Below are 21,748 nucleotides of genomic sequence, written 5' to 3'. Positions count from 1 at the left end.
AAACCCCTACGATTTTCAGCTCATTTCTTGATTTGCTGAAGCCCAAATTTTGACATTTGAGAGGTCGGCATTAACACCAGATCGGTGTAAAAACTGAATACCACCGTCATAAAAAAATAAATAAAACACAAGGAAGGAAGTGCATCCCCCTGGCAGTGCCAGGCTGCTCCCCTCCCCTGGCCGGAGCCCAGCCGGTGACTGATGGGCTCTGGGAATTTCGGAGGGCTTTGGGAGCGTGTGCCCCCACTGGAGTCACCAGTATTTGGGGGGGGTTTAGGCTCTCCAAACTGGCAGCACGTGCGAGACAACTGCTGGGTCTCGGCGCTGCCCCTGAGCCGGGACCAGCTGCGGTACCAAGACCCTAACGCAGCACCAACCGGCGTGGCTGGGTCCCCGGCAGGGGCGGGAGGAGAGGATATTTTCTGTGACTGTTTTATATGGGTTTTGGAAGGAGGGTGGTAAACACATAACATGGTGGCTCCCGCAAAGCCTGCTCCCAGGGCAATGTGTTCCTTTGAGACATAATTGATTCCTGCCATCAGGCACCAGCCTGCTCTCCCCCAGGGTCAGCGCTTTCCCACATCCAACCCCATTATCCCCCAGACCATGCCTTTTGTACAACACACTCCAGCTATTCATGTGCAAAGCAGCTGTAATCCCCAGACCTTTCAGAGTCAATATACCAGGAAATAATAAATCCCTCTTGTGCGCTCTTGAATATGCTGAGAGGGGACTTGTGGGAATTTCAGCTGGGCAGAAAAATAATAAATTCTCCTTAATTTTTAATTATTTGTAATACTCACTGTAGTAAGACTATGTCATTGGGGCATGGCTATTTCAGGGTCACCCACACAAGCAGCTATGGAAATTGCTTTTGCCTCTAACAACCCTGAAAATGCGGATCGAGTTGTCTCATATGTTTCTTAATGATCAAAGTCCCCTTTCCTCCCCTTATGCACCTGGGAATGGCAGCATATTGAGCATTCCGAATCCAAAGAAAAACTAATTTTAAAGGTTAAACATGTAAAGAATGTGCTTTACAGTAATTAAAGGCATTTTTGGCCAAGGTTCTGATGTCTAAAGAAGGCAGGATGATACCATGCTAATGACGTTTAATGGAATATTTTAAACATTCGGTCTAACAGCAACATAACCTTTTCCCCTGGAAGAGGCAGATTTCACTACACTTCCACCCTGTTGGTTCAGACAGCAGAATTATGCTCGGCTGCTGCTAGTGGAAGAAGCCAATCCTGAATAGCAAGCTCTGCAAGGTAATTTCTTGCAGGCAGGGTGAGGTGCACCCGGAGGGCTGGGAGAAGGGATCTTCCTCTGTGACACAACAGCAAGCAGTGGCTCATAAATAAAAAAAGTGTCAAAGAATTATTAGGGTTCCCCTCCAACAGACAGCACCCTGTCTTCTCAAGCCTTATCCAAGAAAACACTGCGAAGCGAATCACAGGAGGATCGAGCTGAAGGGACGTGGTGACACTGCGGGGATTTGAACCCCTAGTGCCAAAACCTAGGAACCCTGAACCCTAGGTCACGTCTGCACACGAGTGTGGCCCAACAGACAGACCCTTCAGTTACACCGAGCATTCAAAGATAACGTCAGCAGAGATCTATCAGCACCGGTCTACGTGTTCTACGTGTTCTCACCGCTGTATTCCTCAGCGATACTGTTGCTATCACGGCACCTGTGAAAGCTAGGGCAGAGCTAGTGCAGTCCTGAATCTCTCCTCCTTTACCTGTGCCCACAAACCTCTCCAGCAGTGCTAACGGGGGGCTGGCCTGAGGGAGAGGAGCTCCCTAGGGGTCAGGCTGCACGCAGGACAGATCCTGCCCGGCCCTGCTTTGCAGCAGTGGTGACAGAGGGGCGCCCCAGCACCGCGGCTGGCCACCCCGTGCGCGAACCCGTGTCCCTGCCCCCTTGCCCCACGCTGCCCCTTTCTCCCGGGGAACACAAATCCCTGAGAAACTCCTGCCCGCATGGCCAAACGTGCGCTTTTCAGCCTCGCTGAGTGGAAAAGCCATGCGGGTTCAGAGTGCCCTGCCGGCAGCGCGGGCTCCACAAAGGAGTTATTAGCACCAGGCTGTGTGGGTTTGAATTTCTCTGCGTTTCCCATACTTTTCCCCTATTGATAACATTTCTTGTTGGGACAATAGAAGTGTGCCTTGCAACTACTCACAACATTAGTGACGGTGCTTGAACCCGAATGATTTAAAGGGAAAGGATCCAACTCCCAAAAGACCATCTGGCTATCAGTTATAATACAGCAATAAAGGTCAGGGCTGCTTCTCAGGAGTTGGGAGAAAGATGTTCTTTGACACCGAAGAGTCTCTTTAACCAGCTTGGTGCGTGCCTACCTGTCACCTCCTAGCTTCCAGGCCTGACACCGCTGCTCCCTTGTGAGGAGAGAGCGAGCACAGGACGCCCAGTGCCGGAGGAAGGCCAGTCAAAGACTACAGAAGAAAGGGCAACACCTTATTGTAGCTGGCAAAACCTAGGGCACGGTCTCTGAGCCGTATCTTATCTTGGATCATAATCTTTCGACCGGTTCAAAGTCTTCCTGAGATGACTTGTCTCCTGGCTTTCCCACAACACTGGGATAAAGGGCTCGGAGGACAACATCTGCCCTTAACAAAGAGCTAAGCCCATTCAGGCCGCACAATGCGAGCCACGAAGCTGGCTATTGCGGTGACACCTCCCTCCTTCCTGTCAACTGCCCCTTCAGCGGGCTTCGCGGGATTTCCAAGCGAGAACGTGTCTCGGGCTGTCTTACCTCGCTGCACGTTTCCCCTCTTGGGCGTTTCCATTTCCAGACCCTTCCAGGTGTGCAGGGAGCAGACGAGCCCACCTCCGTGCAGCTTTGCTCCAGAGCCTCCCGGCTGGCTTTCAGTGCTGCCCTGGGACAGAAACCAGAGACAGAAACCAGAGCTGACTCAAGTGTCCACACGGATTCGCTCTTTTTCTTGCCTTTCCTACAAAATAGGTAACGTTGGCTTAATTTTTAGCCCAGCCTGCAGCAGAGCAGGGCGATGCTCCTGGCTGGGACGAGAACGTGGCGTGCCAGGGGGTGCTTGGCTGCCCTTAACGAAAGCAAAGGGAACACCGGTGCGATGGGCTCACTGCCCCGTGTGTTAATGGGGAAGAGACAGAGGTCACAATTTCCACTGGCTTCCCATTCCTTATTTATTAACCCTGCCCACCACCCTGACTGGCACACGTTGGGCCAACAAACCTGTTGTTCCACCACCTCAGCTCACCCGTTGCTGCTGCAAAAAAAAGTGTAAGAACCGTATGGAGCAGCACAAACACAGGCACAGCCCCCAGCAAACTGCAGCGGGCAGGCTGGCTGCAAAGCGCCCTCTCCAGAAAGAGCAGCGAGATGTCCCTGGTGCTGTTGATTTTCACCCTAAACGGCATTTCCCTCTCTTTTTTTTTCCTGCCTTCCCCCCAAAAGCGTGCCTCCTCCACGCCACGAATGTGCCTGGCACATGCAGGGCCTGCGGAATGCCACCGCCCCCAGACAACCAGCTGGAGGCTCGGTGCTTTCCCAGATCCCCGGGCAGCCCCGGAGAGCCGGGCTGCACGCTCCACCGGTCGGCGTGGGCAGAAGGTTATTCTCTCCGGGGCATTTAGGATCAATGCACCGTGCACTGATGGATGCTTCCCCTATTGTTCGGCTGCTTGCCTGGATTGGCTGGAGGGCTGTGGGAAACACCAGCGACCCCGAGACTCACATAGCTGCCAAAATGCTCTGAGGTATAAATAGAGGCGGCCGGTCGCTGCCAGAGCACAGCCGCGTGCTCAGCGCCCAGGCTGGAGAGCACCAGGCATGGCTCCCAGTAACGCCCTCATGATCCACGTGGAGGAGAAACTGCTGCCAAAAGAAAAGAATAAAGTAAGTAGAGCCCCTAACGGGAGCGGTCAGACATGGTCAGGACTGGCCCGTGCCCCGTGCAAGGCGCTGCCTCTATCAAACAAGAATGACACGGGAAAAGATGAGATGAGGAGGGGGAAGGTGCTCCTGGGGCATAAAATAGGATAAGGAGAGAGAAAGGGAAATACAGAGATTGTTTAAAATGAGACGACAGGTAGGCAGCATGGCGAAGGTCTCCAAGAGAAAGCGTCCTGGAACTTTGTGCATGTCACGGCCTAGGTCAGGAGGGGCCGGCAGGCCAGGTCTCAGAAAACCCTGAACACCCTGCCCTGTCTCTTACAGCTCAGGAAGCCGGTGGTGGAGAAAATGCGCCGGGACCGGATTAACAGCAGCATCGAGCAGCTGAAGCTGCTCCTGGAGAAGGAGTTCCAGAGGCACCAGCCCAACTCCAAGCTGGAGAAAGCCGACATCCTGGAGGTGGCTGTCAGCTACCTCAAACAGCAGAGCCAGCTGCAGGACCCAGGTGAGCACAGGCGCATTGATCCCAACCCACAGCCCACTCCCCTGGGCAGCACCACGCCAGGCCTGCTCCCACAAGCAAGGCTCGTGGACTCGGGCTCTTGAAAGAAGCTTCAGGCACGAACCGTAACCCCCTGAACGTGCTTCTCTCTCTCTCTCTTTTCTAGCATTCGTCCACAAGAATCCAGAGCAGGACTTTAACAGCGGATACCTGCGGTGCCTCAAGGAAGCGATGCATTTTCTGTCCTACTACGAACCCAAGAGGGAAACTCAGGCCCAGCTCATCAAGCATTTCTGCAAAGCCCAGACGGGTGCAGATGTCACGTACTCTCCTGCTCCGCGCAGGCCACCTCTGTCACCCTGTCTGCTCGCCAGAAAGCAGCCTGCCCAGAAGACCCCGGCTCCTACCATCTGGAGACCCTGGTAGACCCGCTGATGAACTTTGCTTTATTCCTGTATTTTGCTACAAAAAAAAAAAAATAGAGGGAGCTGTGATTTAACAGTCCCTCTTTACAGTAGGAAACATTGCTTTCCAGAGGTGGGAGGTCGCTCAGTAGTTTCCCTTCACAGTGAAGGAGTGTGCTTGTATCTGGCAGCAAAGCTGCTGCTCCTGGTGGTGGCTCCTTGCCAAAGAGAGGGCCGAGCGCTGCGGGGACGCGGAGCAAAATGCCCTCCAGTTCCCACCACCCCTTCCCTTGGCTATTGAGCCCGTGGCTGTCAGTGGAGATCTTTCTATGAACTCCCCGGGTCACCGGTTCAAGTGTTCCATTGTCTCCGGACAATGTGCCGGCCTTCCTAAAGCAGGAGCACTTTGGAGAACGTACTGTGTACCATAAAGAGAGTATTGAGCCTTTACCTTTTGAGTGAACGATGGCATTCAGAACCTGATTCCTCTGAAGTTCCTGTGCTATTTTTAGTATGCCTCCTCACAGATCGTTATTACGATAACAGATAGCCGTAGGGAAAAATCTCTTCATGGCCAGGATGTGCTCTCTCCTTGAGGGATAATTGATGCCTTTTGTAAAGGAAATACCTGGGATATATCTTAGGTGAGGGCTGGGGAGGAAGGCAGGCAGTAAGTACTGTGTAAGCATTCACTGAACATGCTAACGAGCTTAAAAAGCTTTTATAAAGTTGTGATGTGTTCATCCTGTGTGATGCTCAACTTTGGTGTCTTCGCTGTACAATACAATAAAAACAGTTTGAGTCCTTAAGCCTTTGGTTTGAAATGATTAAAATGGATAAGGTCCCGGGACTAGGAGCTGCACGTGGACCCCACAGTGGGGCAGCTAGCAGGAGAGGTCATTTCTTGAGCCCCTCACCCCAGTATTTGTGAAATTCACTTGGCAGAACAGGGTTTCGGATCCTGCAAAGAAGCAACCCCCGGACAAGCTAACAAAAATAAAGATGGAGGTGAAGGTGAAGCAGCACACTGAGCAGTGTGGCCCCAGGTACGTAACAGCAGCCCGTTCAGACCGCAGCAAATCACTGCTTTCACAACCAGCTCATTTCCCCCATTCCCCACTGATCTGCTCACCAACCTGAGCCCAGCCTTACGTTTTCTGTCCAATTAAGAGGTGATAACGTGCAAACTCCTAATGACTTCCACGGTTTGGTACCTGACCGTACTTGGGGATCTTACCCTTCTCCTTGAATTCACAGTGGGGTGAGCTAGTTGTTGTCTCAGCAAGCACCTTCTGCTACCTAAACGTGGATTTTTTTTAAGCTGAAGTGAAAGCTACCCACATATGGCTAAAAGAACACACGATTTGATAGCGATCAAAGATTAAAACAGCATTTCCTCTCCCAAGTTATTTCCCCATAACCTTTTCTTCAGGGACGTTGCTCTCTTCCTCTGACACCCACCTAAGGGTCCAAAACACGCCTCAGAGCCGAGAAGCTCCACCAGGCTTCAGAGGGTTTCTACCCAGCCTGTTGAAGAGGTGGCTTCTCCGCCAATTTTACATCATCCTCCCCTGATGTTTTCACCCCAGCCCAATCCAGAACACAAACCTGCCATATCCTCTTAAGTGGAGATTTACCAGAGGCTGCCTACGCGGCTCGCACCAGCTGGGCGACCCAGGACAAGGGATTTGATTTGCAGCAGCACGATTCCTCTCTCCTGAGGGCGGTGAGAGCTGCACGCTGGTGAGGTGAGGAAGATGAGCACCTGTCCAAAAGGATGCGCTTGTTCTCCTCCCACACAGCTACACAGAGAGACCGGGCAAGGTGAGTGAGCAAACAGGTTCAGAAGGTAGAAGCAGGAAGAAAAGCCCGAGAAGGGGCTCCTCGAGTCGCCCCAGAGCACCTGAACACCAGCAGCCTCGCCAAAACAGCGCTCCCCACGGCAACAGTCACTCACTTCTCCTTAGAGGAGTTCCCATTTCGTGCACGGTTGGGACTCTTCACCTTTTGTTTTCCCTTCTCTTCGAAGCAAACTAAACCTGCACAAATCGTCAGCTCACACTGCTATTACCTAATCACAATAACGTGATGATTTGGATATACGACAATTCTCTCGCTCTTTCAAAGACGCAACGGTGGCACGGAACTCCACTGGTCAACACCTCCACCCCCAACCAGACTACCTGGGAGGGATGCCCTTGAAAAACTTCAGTTCTAGCACGTGCTTTTTTTCCCTGAACACAGTGAAACCTAAAATAGCTGATCTCATCAAGTGGCTGCTTATTTAGGGATCAGACAAACTCAGATCTCCTAGGGTCACCAGATCAGAGAGGATGCACCCGTCACCACCTGCACCTGGCCAGTCCTCAGCTGGTTTGGGATGCAGCCCTTTGTCAGACAGGCAGAAAGGGCCCAAAAGCCACCACCTGGGCACACTGAGCCTCTTCCCCTGCCTCGTTACGGTTGCACAGATCCCTCTGGCTCTCATTTTACCCTGAATGCCCAAGCTGGTTGAGTGCTGTTCACCTGTCTGCCAACGCAGCGCGAGGTGGGCTCTTTGTACAGCTCTGCAATCCGTCGGGAGCTGCCACCCGCGCTGCAGACAGATTTGTTCCTTCTAACGAGCTCCTAAATAATTCAGAGGAGATATTTATAGATCTACGGGTTGCTTGGTGATCTTGAAAAAGTCGCTTCACCTTGCTGTGCTCAACTTGTCTTTGCCAATTAGTACAAGCTTCTGAATCCCAGCAACGTTCAAGCTGTTCACCTACGCCTCTGTTTTTAAATTAAGCCTAATTAAGGCAGCAGATTGACAGGCAGGCTGGGGCAGTCGGGACTCAGGCGAAGGGCCCCGAGGCCCACAGCACCCTGACCAGAAGCGGTGGCACGGGGCCGGCGCTGCTGTTCTGCGCCCTGCCTTGTTTGAAACGCGCAGGGAAAGCAGAAAAGGGAGATCCAGACCTGCTGCTGGAGGGCAGGGCGAGGGAGAGAGGGTGAGCTCCTGCTCCACGGGCGGATCCCAGCCCCTCCAGGGGCTCAGCACCGCCGTACAAGTGCAGCTTTTTGCCAGCCAAAGCTGCCTCCCTCCGGGCTCGGGCTCCCCAGTGACTCGCGCGCTGAGAGGCAGACCTCCGGTCTCAGCGGTCCCTGCGAAGCGAAGGTTATGTTTACAGTTTATTAATTATTATCACTTCTAATAATTGGACGCAAAGCTGCTTATTGCTGCTCCGTCCCCTGGGGTGACGCTCCCCTGCCCCGACACATTCCCACCCTTGGGGAAGATGTTGTTCATTATGCTGATCCCACAGCCCGGGAGGACAATCCCGACAAAGCCCCTATTAACCTCAGAGTGTGGGCCTGAGTTTCGCAGAGTTTCCCACACTTTCTTCCCCATTTATGACATTCAAAGGGCCCACAAAGGAAGCGTGCCTCACAACAGCCCGCATTAGTGACGCTTTTTGGCTCCGCATTGTGGCGACCAGCAATTCCTGTCCCGATGGACCATCTGGAGAGCTCTTTTCCCAAGGAGCACATTGATCGATCAGCATTCTGCGAGCCCTTTTAGAACTTGGGAACGTTATGCTCTTTGACACTAAATAGGTGTCTTGGGAGGGCCTGTCAGAAAGATTTTAAACCATTTAAGGAAGGGCCAGAAAAAAAAAAATAAAAATCGTAATTATTTCTTCAACAACGCCATCAAAAGCGCTCGTGAGACGGGCTGACATCGGTGTAGGAAACGGCCTGGAATAAAAACGCTCTGCAAGCGACAGGGAAAGGAAAGCCCAGCCCCAGATGTATGGAGGGCCGCTTTCCAAAGCCACCTGAGAGCCCAGGAGGGGCTGAAATGGGCACCTGCCACACAGTGCCTGAAAGCTCCTGGCCCCGAGCTCCTCCAAATAACGAGCTCTCGCCCTGGGGGAGCTGGGGCTGGAGCCTGACACGCAGCACCCACTAGCACTACCTGCAGATTTCTGACCCCCTAAACCCTCCGCCATCTGCACCGGGCGAGGCTGGGAGACCTCCCTCTCCTCACACCTGGTCTCGTGCCTCACCCAGCTCCCTAACAGACGGAGAATTTATGACCCTGAAACATCAGCTGGGAGATATCTTGTCGCCACTACGTTCCCAGCCCTCAATAATCAAAATAAAATTGGAGAAAAGGAAAAAAAAAAAAGGCACTGGAGGGTGGGAGGCCGGCTCGGGAGGCGCTATGGGCTTGCTGCCCTTCAGCCGACAGCGGGGGGAGAGAAGCCGGGGGCCGCAGCCCCAGAGGGCCGCCAGGCAGCTCGCCTGGTTCACCATTCACGCCGGACGGCGCGAGCCCGCGGTGCCGAGGGCTTCCCGCATTGTCCCGTTCACGGTGTTAAACTGCCAACAAAAGGCGTGTGCCTCCGCGGGGCCGAGCAGAAAGGCAGCGCCTGCTGCGCCATCTGCCCGCGCCGAGCGAGGGATAAAGCCTTAATCGGCGCGGGCTGCTGCAGCCTTCCCGGGCCCAGGGGCGCTGCGCCAGGCTGGCGGTACTAAAAGCGCTCGTTTCGTAGCTCCAGAGCTGAAAACGGGGCTGAAGCTGTGCTCCCACCGGGCCAGGCCCTTCACCGCGGGTCCTGCACGAGGCCCCGTGCCCGACGGAGGTGCCCCGGCCGCTGGTGATGCCGCCGGCGACGAGCGGGCAGAATAAATCCGGGAGGTGATTTTCTGAGCGGGGCTCGTGCCCCGTGTTCAGTGACAGGTTTTTTGCCAAGCACCACCAACGACAACTGTGGTCCAGTAAATGTAACGTGTCTCTGGGCTAGGAAAGGAGAACAGAAATCACGGCCACGGGAAGCCGGGAAGTTCCAAGGGGCTCTGCGAGTGCCAGCCTGACGGCTAGCTACAGACTTCGTGGGATCACACCCACAGCGAGCCCTGGGACATCCCAGCACCTGTGGTTATTCCCACTCACCAAACAGGAGTAACGCAAGCTAAGAGAGAGACAAGAACCAACCTTCAGCTGCATCTCAGCTGTGGGTATGGGGAAACTCATTGCAGGGCTTTACTCGGAGGCTCCGAACCAAGGGAACAGCGAGGCGTTTGCAGGGCGGCACGAAATCAGACAGGACGTGTTTGGGGAAGGCATCGTAATCGTTACACGGCACGGGCTGCCACGGGGGAGCCCAGCCCGCCGAACAAAAGCGAGGAAGAGCTCTTCATGCAGCCTTTGCAGGGACTTCACTCATTTAGACAAGGGAAAGGGAAATATTTCAAGCTCGCTGCTTAGAGCAAGTTGTTTTAAGGGTTCTTTCCTTGATTTTAGTCACTTGTTGCCTGAAAATTATCTGGTACTGTATTCATCTAAGCACGGTTTAATGTCAATGAGAGGCTTTAGCCCCTCTAGTTCGGCATCTTTTCCTTTTCAGCCTCTCTTTCGGTCATGGGGACAGAGCATTATCTCTTCCTGGGATCAGTCTTCTGTGCTTAATTTCACCACGGCCTGGGAAAAGGCAGCGCATTGAGATGTCGCCGCTCCCAACATCAGGCAGAAGCTGGCTTATAATGCCGGCAAACGCTTTCCCACGTCCTTACCCCAGCGCCGTCATGCCAAGCCCTATTGTGTCGCACGCTCCCCAGTCCACCTGCTCCTTTGGGAGCAGGGTATTATCCCCAGGCAATTCACAGTCAATTTACCATGCTGTAATAGATGCTGGCCCTATTGTCCCGCGGCATGCCTGGATTGGCTATTGACTGTGGGAAACTCGGAGAAGCTTCGGCCCCAGACATTTGTATGCAGCTATCGCGTATAAATAGAGGAGCTCTCCCTGCCTTCCCCAGCGGCCCTGCAGCCAGCCACGCGGGGTCATGGCACCCAGCGCTCTCTCCCTGGAAATCCTAACACCCAAAGAGAAGAACAGGGTAAGTAGCCGCTCTCTGACCACAAGGGCTTGTAGATGAGAAGGGCTGAACCGCTTCAGCAGCGGGTTATACACAGATGGAAGGGGAAAGTCCTGTTGCTAACCGTCCTCCTGTTTTGTGTTACAGCTCAGGAAACCCATCGTAGAGAAGCTGCGCCGCGATCGGATTAACAGCAGCATTGAGCAGCTGAAGCTGCTCCTGGAGAAGGAGTTCCAGAGGCACCAGCCCAACTCCAAGCTGGAGAAAGCCGACATCCTGGAGATGACCGTCAGCTACCTGAAGTACAGCCGAGGTCAGTACGCTCCCTGATCACCTGCCCTTACTTTTCAGCAAACCACCAGCCTGAGCGTGCCTGTCTAACACGTCTCTTCCACTCGTTCAGCTTTTGCAGCATCTGCCAAAAGCCTTCAGCAGGACTATTGCGAAGGGTACGCCTGGTGCCTCAAGGAAGCCCTGCAATTCCTCTCTCTCCACTCGGCAAACACAGAGACCCAGATGAAGCTGATCTGCCATTTCCAGAGGTCACAAGCAGTGCCCAAGGACTCGGGTTCTTCTTCTGCGCCTGCTTCCAGCCACCAGCCCTCTGCAAAACAAGCACCGGCGAAACCCTCCTGCAACCTCTGGAGGCCTTGGTAGGCCGAGAGCACGCTTACCACCCGGCCTGGACGTTGGCTCATTTTCCAGAGGAGACCGTGACTTGCTGTAGAAGTCCCCCAGCTCCTCTCCTATGAGTAGGGAAGAATGTTTTCCTTTCACAGAGCATTACGGTGCTTGGATGCCCCCCTCCCTTCTTCCAGAAGGACTGCAACGATCCCACCACGTGGAGAGAAAGTAATTCTGCAGGAATGCGAGACGTAACCCTCCTGCTAGGAGGAGCGAGCGGTTCAGAGAGGAACGCCGCCGGTTCTTAACCTTAGTGAGGTTGCCCGGGTACTTCTGGTCAGAAAGCTGTGCCTCCCGAGACGCTCGGGCTAGCGTTTTCAGGGGTGTCCGCCCAGCGGGAGCCCTTCCCTGCCCCCTGAGACCCCTGAGGTCCACCAGACACCTCTGAAAACCTAGCTCTCTCGGGGTGCCGTGAGGGTTCTATGATATTTGTAGACCGTACCAAGCGTGCTCTGAAAATGGTCGAACCATCACCCAAACGACGTAGAGGAAATTCCTCGGGATGTCTTGCTCACAAAGCCAGGGTACTGCTTGTGAGGTGCAGGATGCGTACGCCTTTTATAAAGGCAACAGCTCATGTTTATGTCCTTATAGGAAAGGAAGTTACGGCTGTGCTGTCGATTTTGCAATAAATATTTATCCAAGTCTTTTATGAAAGGCAGGTGTACAAATTATATTTACTGTTGGGTACCCTACCCCCAGGGCAGGATGTAAATCCAGTACAACCCGCGGATGCTCTGACACGTTGTATGTGAGACGCACCAACCGCGTAACCCAAGACAGAAACCGCTGTGACCTTCAGAAGTTGCACAAACTTTCACTGGCACGAAAATAAATAAAAATCTGGCTAAGAACGGCTTGCTGGCTTTATCGTGTGGTTTGCAGGGATTGTTTCCCCGCGGTGCCGGGCTTTGGGGGGTGGAGCAGGAGAGGCCGGGCTCGGGGAGGGCAGCACCACACCGCTCGGGGCCTCAGCACCTCACGGCCCCGAGCCCACCCCGGGCACGATCGCGCTCGGGAAGCAGCCTCGGGGCGCTCAGCGACCCGCGTCCGCCATCAGCCTGACGCGGGGGGATTCAGGCAGGGCAGGTGTGAGGCCCCCGATAGCGCTCGATATCTTCCGATATCGCCCGATAGTCGCCGACACCGCCGCTGCCCTCTCCCTGAGCCCGCTGAGGTGACCCTCGGCCGCCCCCGCGCATGCGCACGCCGCCCGCCGCCTCATGGCATAATACACGCGCCCCGCCTCATTGCCATGCAAATCTATGCGCATACATTTGCATACCGAATGAGCCCCCGGCGAGGAGCGGGCTGCGCTCAAAATGGCGGAGCGGGGCGGGCGAGGGAGCGGCGGTCACGGCAGTTTGGACAAGAGCATCACCCTGCCGCCCGACGAGATCTTCCGCAACCTGGAGAACGCCAAGCGCTTCGCCATCGACATCGGTAACCGGGCCGGAGCCGCGGGGGGGCCGCGGCAAGGAGGGGGCGGCGGCGGAGGAACGGGCGGCGGCTCTCGCCCCGCTGAGGGGACTCACCGGGGCCCGGCGGCCCACCGCGGCGCAGGGCTCGCTGGGAAATGTAGTCCCCTGAGGGGTCTCGCCGGGCGAGGGGTGCCAGAGGGGGACTACAGCTCCCGGCAGAAGGCGCGGCGAGGGGGGCTGCGCGGGGCACGGCGGGAGTTGATGTCCCGTCACCTGGCGGGTACAGGGCGCGGGCGGGGAGCGGCACTACAAGTCCCGGCGTGCCGCGCGCGGCCCTTAACGGGCGGCGGGGGGAGCGCTCTGAGGGACAGCGCGGGGCTGCCCTTGGCGGCCGAGGGGGGCGAGGAGAGCCCGGCGGGCTGAGGCGGCGGCCGGGGCCTGCCCTGTCCCGATTCCCTTCCCCTCGGTGCCTCCGGAGCAGCGGGGCCCACAAACAGGGGCTGCTCCTCCCCACAGCCCGTGGCGGGGCCTGAGGGCTGGCCCCAGGCCCCAGCGCACCGAGGGGGTGCCCCCTGGGGAGAGCCCGGGCACGCGTTTTGCTTCCATTCCATAAGTTCTAGTGAGTAAAAGGGCGTAAAAACACCGAAAATGAAACGTTCTGCCATCACGGCACCATGCGGTCACACTGCTCCCTTAATCCTCTGGGTCCTGCCCTGCTCTGGGTGCTGGGGGCTTGCAGGGGGAGAACACACCGTAATACAAGGGCTTTTACCACACCACAAGGCTCTCTGCACCCTCAGAAGGTAGCTGTTTGTTTCCCGTTAAAATAACAGCTGGAATGGGCACTTCCTGAGGGTCAGAGCAGAATTAGAGCTGCAGGATTAGTTACAAAGCCTGGCTGCGTGGCTCAGCTGGTGTTCCGAGTGGATTTAAGTCTTTAAAAAATGATTGAGGAAGGGAAGGAGGTATAAGCATCACTAGGTGAACATTTACCAATGTACCTACATTAGCAGCACTAGCTAAATGCTACGTAATTCATCTCTCAGTGCCATACAAATTATTGCATTTGAAAACAATCTTTGCAATTGGTTTAAAGGAAGCTTTTCCTCCTAGCAGATATATATATATATATTTACAAAAAAGGGAAAAAAAAACTCACCTTTATGCAGTAAGCCAGCAGAACAGTTTGGATTTTGTTTACCAGAAACTTTAAAGCATTGGCTAGTGACCTGAAACAAGATCTGAGGGCAGGCAAGCTTTACTGCTTTTGTTGCTATAAGTGTCTGCCAGTGATTGCTCCGAATTGACCTCACTTGAATTTTGCTGGAGAAAGCCTTTCATTTTCTTAGAGGCTGCAAAAAATTCCTTGTTTATTCAGCACTATGGAAGAATTGAGAGTACTGCTATGTAGGCAAAGCTACAAGCACTAACCGATTATTTTTTCCACTTGCCTAAACTGCATTTCTTGATTTTATTTGCTCATAAGGCAGAGTGTAGGGCCACTGCATTTAGTCATTATGTTATGACCTAACAGACAGATTTTTACTTACTGTCAAGACTTAAGTTTTAACCCAGAAGCTGATTATAATTATTTGGTTGGTCTTTCTTACAGCATGTTCTATGAGATTGCATGGTAAAGTTACCGAGGGGGGTAACATGCCAAATCTTTGTCAAGAGGCCAATTATGCACACAGATTTAAATTCACATGCTAGAGCTGTAGCACTGAGAAGTATGGACCTTCTGCCTGCCTTGTAGTATGGACCTTCTGCCTGCCTTGTACTCGTGTTCTCAACATGGGTACCAAGTCAGAGCTGACTTTCTGTATAAGAAGAGTGGTTCTGCAGTCCAGGCTACTTTTATTCGGATTTAAAAATTAAGGTTTTCCTCAAACAGCCACAGCAGCTGGGAGTTTTATGAAACATACTGATACCTTAACACAGAAGTGGTTAACAGGCTTCCCCCTCTTTTCTGAAGAAATTAATGGCTTCATGACTTTGACTTTCATGGTCAAATACCTACTTGAGTAAGTTACCACCAGGTACTGTTTTGCCCTAAGAAAAATGACTTAACGAAATTACTCAGTCTGACTTCATACGTTATGCAATCACTGCAAACGTACAAATAAAATCCTCTTACGAGCAGCAAATTTGGGGGGTTCTAGAAATCTTACTAACCAGGTAAGCAAGTAGGTGCTATATGAATCCATGCTTTACCTTCAGTTCTCACTTAGCTATAGAGCAGAACTTCAGGTTTCTTATTTCTGCTCATCTTCAGCAGTCTCCAACATGAGGTAGGCACATGCTCATCCTGGGGAGCTTTACCCGTAGAGTAGTTCATTTGGAGTTAGCTAGGCAAAATCAGTTTTCCAGTCAAGGGTTCTTTGGGTTACTACAGTAGGTGCTTAGCTTAATTATATCTGGCTTTACTAGAGGAGAACTCAGCTAAACAAGAACTCTTAGGCAAAGTATACATAAACATAAGTGAGATTGTTTGCTCTAAGGTGAGGCATTCATCATTACTTGTCATCTTCTTAACAGGTGGTTCATTAACCAAGTTGGCTTATTATTCGACTGTGCAGCACAAAGTGGCAAGAGTGAGATCCTTTGATCATTCTGGAAAGGTGAGAACTGCATCAGTCAATTGCATATGATAGACTCATAAGAAAGGTACAGCCAGGACTGGAAGTGAAGTACTAGGCTGGCTTTTCATAGTACAATAGAAATCTTATCTGAAACTGCAATGCTCTTTAAAATACACATTCTAGTTTCTACTGACAGAGCTCACAATATCCTTAAGCATTCGTACAGCAGCTCAGAGTGTGGCTTTGGTTAAAAACCTTTTAGCGTATTTCACAGGAAACCAACCCTTAGCATGGGTTTGGTGGTTACTTTTGCTTTGCAAGTTCAGTCTATCTCTAGATACAAATTCACGTGATTATACATTCATCATACATGTTCTTTGCTGAAATTGCAAGGCTTCAATGTTGTACAGCCTATACATGAGCAAACTCAGTTATGTTCCTTGTTTGCACCATAGATACGTATGGATGGCACAGTTAATGTTTGAAATAGTTTTTGCTAGACCAATTAGTATGACACTTGTGAAAAAACAAGTAAACGTAACTGTTTCATACATAGATTTCATGCGTGTCTAATACATGCAAAAAAATTGATTATATTCCCAGCTTAAATAATAGTAAGATGTGTTTAAATGGTATTTCTTTTTGAAAGTAGTTTGTGATACTATGTTTAGTAGCATTAACAGAGTTATAAGGCCTAGGAAGCACAAGTATTGATGTTTAATAATTCAACATATATCCTTGTTTCTTCAGGAAGGATTTTGAATAATCTGTAAGAAATTGTTTTCTTTTAAAGGACATAGAAAATGAACCTTTGTATGAAATATCGGTTCAGGAGGAGATTACAGCTCGGCTTCACTTCATTAAGTTTGAGAACACTTACATTGAGACTTGTCTAGATTTCATCAAAGACCATCTTGTCAATACAGAGACTAAAGTCATCAAAGCTACAGGTGGTGGCGCCTATAAATTCAAAGATCTTATTGAAAAGAAGTTGGGGTTGAAGTAAGTGAAACTGTTTAAATTTAGTTATGGGAATGTGTTTCTTTGAAGTGTGTTTTAGTAGACTGACTTTCCCTTTTACCCTTAAAAGCCGTATACACAGAAAAGTTGAGGCAGGAGAATTTGTGTGTGCACCTTGGTCAGATCAGACTGAACATAAGTTGTAGAAAGGTACTGTATCGTGAACTGACGCAGCAGGGGTCCAGTAACAGAGCCAACAGGAAGGAAGCCAGGGGCTAGGAGAAAGGCAGTAACAAGGAAGAAAGCAAGGTATTATCACAGCTTTTTGTATAAAGGATTTGGCTTGCACCCATTCTATTTTTAAACTTAAACTACTCTGTATCGTAATTACAGTGATTATTTTTTTTACTCTTCTCAACTAGCAGCATTTCAGTGGTGGTATCCTAGATGTCAGTAGCATGCTTCTGAACTCTTGGTCAACACCCAACTACACAAAACCTACAATAATATATAAAGTGCAATAACATTTGAACTACAGCAAGTAGGTAGTGAGCTTGTTACTAACAATTTTAATTGAGAACTTTTGATCTGTTACTCTTGAGTTGTGTTTTTTTAATTATGAGTCAGTATTTAAGATCTAAAGGTGAAATCTACAAAAGGCAGACTGTGTTATTAAAAGCCAAAGTATTGTTGGCAAATGCTTTTTATTCTGTGTGTACCTAATAGCTACAGTTGCCTGGTTCTCAAGTTACGAAGCTTCTAACGTTTTTCCATGCATGCCCGGAAGTAAATAATTGAGGCAACATAGTAATTTATTGCATAGATCATGCCTCAACTTCATGCAGCATAGCCTTGTAGGAGACAGAATGGTAGTTTCCTGAATTTACAGCCTCATAAGTTTACCGTTCAAAAACTTTATCAAAAGCCATATGCTAAAAAAAAGCCACTGTAAATATAGATAAACATATCATTCACTTACACCAACATAAAACATTACCTGCTGCTACTGGGGGAGAACTTCAGAGCACCTCTCATACAGCATATTCCTCAGTTTCTGAAGTACTCCGTTCATCTCTTTTTATACTGCTTTTTCAATATCTTTCTTTTCTGATGGGTAGGATTCTATTAACATTTTTTTTTCAAACCAGCCTCAATCAGTGCCTTATTGGCTGTTACTAAGTGCCAGTTAATCAAGACTAGATTGCAGTTCCCCTCTTCTCTTGTACTATGGGGCATGTGCTGATTTTTTTTTTTTTCCGTAGAAGCAGCTTCTCTTTCCTGACAAAGTTAAAGTACTCTGTATTAATAGAGATGTATGTTTGTGCTTTGCTTATGTGCTTTCAAAAAAGGGCTTATGATATTTCCTTTCAGAAATTCAGCACATGTCAGCAACAATACATAATACAGAAGTTCACAGAAGTCACTTATCTAAGTTACGTGTCATGTTCCTAGTGTTCCTGCTCAGGATATGTACAGTTTTGAAACCCATTATTCCTGTGAAGTCTCTTTTCTTGTGTTTGGTAATGCCAGCAGTAAGCTCCTTGCAGTTGTTATAATCTGCTCTAAATGAGCGCTGAAATGTTGAGGTGGCCTTTTGTTCTTTTTGAAGAAGGCAGCAGAAGAGCAATAGAATATTATGCTGTGTTAGAAAATTAGTTTGTTCCATTAATTGCCAGATAAGTTTCTGACCTACGTTATTGCATGGGTGCACATAGAGTTGTGCTAGCACTAGCACACTAGAGAGGCAATAGAACCAAGCAAACAGGAGCAGACTTATTTTTACTGACAGCATGATTAATGTAAGATCAAAGTTACTGTGTAACTGCAGTCCAGTGTTGGGCTGTGTTCTGCCACTGAAGTTGAACGTCAGTACATATGCAGATCTCGGTTTTGTGGTTTAAGAGATCTGGGCTTTTGCCATATAGTGTGGGTTGGTATCTCCTACTTACAAAGTCTTAAAAGTTAATGCAAAGGATACTTGCTTATCAGCAGGGCTGTGAAATTTATAATAAGGTTTTCTCTCTTTCCCCTTCAGAGTAGATAAAGAAGACGTAATGACCTGCCTCATTAAAGGATGTAACTTTGTGCTAAGGAACATACCCCATGAAGTGTTTGCATACCAGAAAGATTCAGATACAGAATTCCGATTTCAGACAAACCACCCAAATATTTTCCCTTATTTACTGGTGAATATTGGCTCTGGGGTTTCTATAGTGAAGGTGAGTGGTTGCTAAAATGTTTTGTTGTAGAATTTGACAGAGATGGTCTGAAACATTACTATTTTAGATTTGTAGTTGTTTCTTCATGGGTAATACAATGTTGAGAAAGAAAATACATATTTTTTTCTTTTCTTACATAGTTATGAATGTTTTCCTGCAATAGTGAATGGGATCTCTTTAAATAAAATTTAACTTGGTGTTTAGAGAAGTTGTTATATTAATTGACGGGACAAAGGCTGTCAGATCAGAACCATTTTTTTCTTTTAATACACTGTTTAGGGGATTAAATGTAATGTCCATAAGTAGGATATTTGGTCTAGAATTAAATACAAAGATTTCGAATACTACTTGTGTTGTAGGTGTGTGGAACATGTAGCTCTGGAGAACTCACCTGATGTTTATACAGTTAAATAGTTCTGCCTGCACCAGTTCCACTTCTCAAAAACCCCACATCTTCTCATATTTTACTGTGTGTGTGTATAGCTACAATATGACTTTCTAGACAAATCTGCCTTGTTTTATTGACAGGTAGAAACAGAAGACAAATTTGAATGGATAGGAGGGAGCTCAATTGGAGGTGGAACCTTCTGGGGTCTTGGAGCACTGCTCACAAAAACAAAGGTATCAGAGCATCGGTTTTAAGGGACATGGGGTGATAAAAGATGTGCTAAGAGGTGGAGTGCTAAAACTCTTTAAATAAGGAGAAATAACAATTTTAAGTGATATTTGTATAAGGAACTAGAAACCCAATATGACTGCACTAGAAAATGAAAAAATATCTCTTGTGGGGCGTTATGTTTTATTCAGAGAGCTGCTGGCCTTGTACAGACATGGAACAGGCAGTTCTGCAGTGCTCAGGGTGATTTTAATACCTCTCCATTAGGTGCATGTGGTCGTAAACTGTTAGAAAAAGGCTGAGTCCTTGACTTGTGTTTGCATTTTCTGTGCTTCTGATGTATAAAGGGAAGCTTTAAATGCAAAAAGTACTAGTAGAACAGAGGCAAAAACATTAAGATGCTCAGCAGTGGCAAAATAATGATCCTGCTTGAGTCAAGGAGTTGGTCAACAAGGATGAATAATGGCTATGATGCAAAGAATAGCCTGCTCTAAGTGGCCTGCTAATTTTCTGTACCCTTTTTCAATATGAAATGCCTGCATAGTACCTGGAATAGGATCCACAGAAGCAAAAGAGAGAGCTCCTAATTATTGCAAAATATCTGGAAGTAGGGAGGAGTTACACCTCTCTTACATTACACTTCACGCTTCCAGGGGTTCAACACTTAAATCCCAGGTTGGTCATCTGCCAGAGTAAGGCCTGATCTAGTACTACTCTGCCTAACTCAGCTCTTAAATCATGCTGTTTTTTCCTGTCTCAGAGATCCATGTGACTTAAATATGTGCTCCTAAATGTCACCAATGTAGAAAAAGCTAGAGTTACATATGCACCAAATAAGAAAATGTCAAAGGGAAGACCCATACTTAAAATATTTTTGTCTGATGCATTTAAAAACAAATTGTAGAATATGACAATGTCAGCTCCTATTTTTTTATGGTTTTGTAGAAGTGGAAATTAGCATTAACAGATCTATAAATATTGATTACTGGGATCATGCAGATTTTGTGCAAGTTTAATTTCAGGGACATTAATGCATTTCTCCACTTGTAAAGACAGACAACTGTTTGTTTTTAAGCTTTTTTTTTTATATGCCTCATGAAGACATAATTCTGCTTGCTGTTAGCTACTGTGTTTCTGACTTCATTCCAAGACAAGAGATATACGAGGGTTCTGACTTTAATATGCTCTAATCTGGAGGAGATTAAAGGTGCTAGACTAGGAGAACCATTTGGTAATTTACTTGCCAAAATATTATAAAATCCAATCCTGTTGGTGATGCTGGATAAAGCCCTTTTTATTTATGCCTGTACAACCTACTGTCAATTCCATACTCACTGGAGTTGCACGGAGAGCAGAATTTGGCAAATTTTGCCTTATTTCGTACTGCTCAAGTTTTCGATGGCATAATTCTGCCAGAGACTTTTCAGTTCTCCAGAATACTGCAAGATAGACAAAGCGATTAATTGTGCACTCCACTTCTACTTTTATGCGGAACTTCACCTAATTATTTGTAGATAACAGAATCACAGAATGATTGAGGTTGGAAGGGGCCCAACTTAATCTCAGTCTGTTTGATAAGATGTGGGCTTGGGATAAATCCTTGTTATTAGAAATGCTGTCTCTTTTACTGGCAGGGTTGGTTCCAAGCCAAAGCCCCTGTTTTGGTTTGTTGTGTTTGTTTATTTATTTATTTTTATTTTTGTCAGTAAGGATGCTGCAGAACTCAGTTTGTGGGCAAGGTTTTCTGGCTGTCCCAAAAACCTAGAGTAACTCTGCTTCTCATCCTCAGAAATTTGATGAATTGCTGCAGCTCGCTTCAAAGGGACAGCACACAAATGTAGACATGTTGGTGAAAGATGTGTATGGAGGCGCCTGCCAGACCCTGGGGCTAAGTGGAAATCTGATAGCTAGCAGCTTCGGGAAATCTACTACAGCAGATAAAGGTATCAGTATAGAAAAGATCTTCCCAAGATTTGCTATACAATTAATACTTTAGATTGCCTGTCAGCGTGGATTTGCTACTTGTACAAGCTTCCTGTGAACGCTTATCAGGATGGAGAAACAGTTGCCAATTTCATCAGCGTAAATGGATGCTGCCTTATCCATTTCCCTATGTTATGTGTGTGGGCTGAGAGGGGGCACTGAACACTGCCTGAGTCGCTCCAGTTATTTAGAGTTGCTCTTTGAAACTAATGAGGAGAAGAAATTCAACCATGTCCTCCAGCCCTTGGGAATCTGATGTTTGTAACGTTCTCCAGGCAAGTAGAGCTGGAAAATAACTACCAGTGTTTCTCACGATCTTGCCTAGGTTTATTTTGCCTGCACGATACTTTATTGATTAAAGATACTATCCAGTACTGCCTTGCAAGCAGGCATTCAGTTTTTCAGTTTGGGATTCCATAAGTCTAGGCAAACAACAAAGATAACTGTCTAGATAGCCCACTGTTTATGTGGAAAATACAATTGGCTGTGTTGGTCCAGAAAAAGACCTATGGCAGTGATTTACTGTAACCTGCGACTTTATTTGCGGTGTTCTAATAAAATGCTTGCAGCACATCACACATCGAGGTGGATGGATGAACCGTTATCCATG

At 48.8% G+C, this 21,748-nt stretch overlaps 4 protein-coding genes across 14 annotated transcripts in view; 3 read left to right on the top strand and 1 right to left on the bottom strand.

The window, feature by feature from the left end:
• LOC106044620 (transcription factor HES-5-like) overlaps nucleotides 1-12,778 on the bottom strand; it is a 26,558-nt gene extending 13,780 nt beyond the window's left edge. For 6 of the 11 annotated variants that reach the window (XR_010826373.1, XR_010826374.1, XR_010826375.1 and 3 more), the window contains exons 1-2: nucleotides 12,643-12,778; nucleotides 2,781-2,904 (exon numbers count right to left, since the gene is read on the bottom strand). Coding sequence is in view for 4 of the 11 variants with exons in the window: in XM_048067553.2 (XP_047923510.2) it covers nucleotides 2,781-2,904; nucleotides 12,633-12,640 (132 nt within the window). In the remaining 7 variants the exon portion in view is untranslated. Of the gene's footprint in view, nucleotides 1-2,780; nucleotides 2,905-3,741; nucleotides 4,225-9,789; nucleotides 10,827-12,632 lie in introns of those variants that run through there. The other 5 variants (XM_066982244.1, XM_066982243.1, XM_048067553.2 and 2 more) reach the window with 5 other exon arrangements.
• On the top strand, nucleotides 3,812-5,614 carry LOC136786872 (transcription factor HES-5-like). Its single transcript, XM_066982247.1, has 3 exons — nucleotides 3,812-3,902; nucleotides 4,224-4,404; nucleotides 4,568-5,614. Exons 1-3 carry the CDS (start codon nucleotides 3,837-3,839, stop codon nucleotides 4,825-4,827), a joined length of 507 nt encoding a protein of 168 aa, XP_066838348.1. The 5' UTR covers nucleotides 3,812-3,836; the 3' UTR covers nucleotides 4,828-5,614.
• HES5 (hes family bHLH transcription factor 5) lies at nucleotides 10,592-12,215 on the top strand. Its single transcript, XM_048067563.2, has 3 exons — nucleotides 10,592-10,694; nucleotides 10,821-10,986; nucleotides 11,077-12,215. The coding sequence occupies exons 1-3, from the start codon at nucleotides 10,641-10,643 to the stop codon at nucleotides 11,328-11,330; spliced, it is 474 nt and encodes a 157-aa protein (XP_047923520.1). The 5' UTR covers nucleotides 10,592-10,640; the 3' UTR covers nucleotides 11,331-12,215.
• Nucleotides 12,667-21,748, top strand: part of PANK4 (pantothenate kinase 4 (inactive)) — a 24,330-nt gene continuing 15,248 nt past the window's right edge. Inside the window, exons 1-6 of the mRNA XM_048067513.2 lie at nucleotides 12,667-12,800; nucleotides 15,317-15,399; nucleotides 16,154-16,362; nucleotides 18,356-18,539; nucleotides 19,068-19,160; nucleotides 20,945-21,098. Coding sequence (XP_047923470.1) covers nucleotides 12,680-12,800; nucleotides 15,317-15,399; nucleotides 16,154-16,362; nucleotides 18,356-18,539; nucleotides 19,068-19,160; nucleotides 20,945-21,098 — 844 coding nt within the window. The 5' untranslated portion in view covers nucleotides 12,667-12,679. The remainder of the gene's footprint in view (nucleotides 12,801-15,316; nucleotides 15,400-16,153; nucleotides 16,363-18,355; nucleotides 18,540-19,067; nucleotides 19,161-20,944; nucleotides 21,099-21,748) is intronic.

The sequence above is a fragment of the Anser cygnoides genome, chromosome 23, assembly GCF_040182565.1.
Source record: "Anser cygnoides isolate HZ-2024a breed goose chromosome 23, Taihu_goose_T2T_genome, whole genome shotgun sequence".
NCBI classification, from domain to species: Eukaryota; Metazoa; Chordata; class Aves; order Anseriformes; family Anatidae; genus Anser; species Anser cygnoides.
Note: the sequence above shows the minus strand (reverse complement) of the source record. Positions and strands in the feature narration are given on the sequence as shown.

Bases quoted from the DNA above. Each gene is read 5' to 3' on its own strand.
- LOC136786872 (XM_066982247.1), top strand. From the start codon at position 3,837: ATGGCTCCCAGTAACGCCCTCATGATCCACGTGGAGGAGAAACTGCTG. The intron at 3,903-4,223 runs GTAAGTAGAGCC...TGTCTCTTACAG, and splicing joins TGCCAAAAGAAAAGAATAAA to CTCAGGAAGCCGGTGGTGGA. The intron at 4,405-4,567 runs GTGAGCACAGGC...TCTCTTTTCTAG, and splicing joins GAGCCAGCTGCAGGACCCAG to CATTCGTCCACAAGAATCCA.
- HES5 (XM_048067563.2), top strand. From the start codon at position 10,641: ATGGCACCCAGCGCTCTCTCCCTGGAAATCCTAACACCCAAAGAGAAG. The intron at 10,695-10,820 runs GTAAGTAGCCGC...TTTGTGTTACAG, and splicing joins CACCCAAAGAGAAGAACAGG to CTCAGGAAACCCATCGTAGA. The intron at 10,987-11,076 runs GTCAGTACGCTC...CCACTCGTTCAG, and splicing joins CTACCTGAAGTACAGCCGAG to CTTTTGCAGCATCTGCCAAA.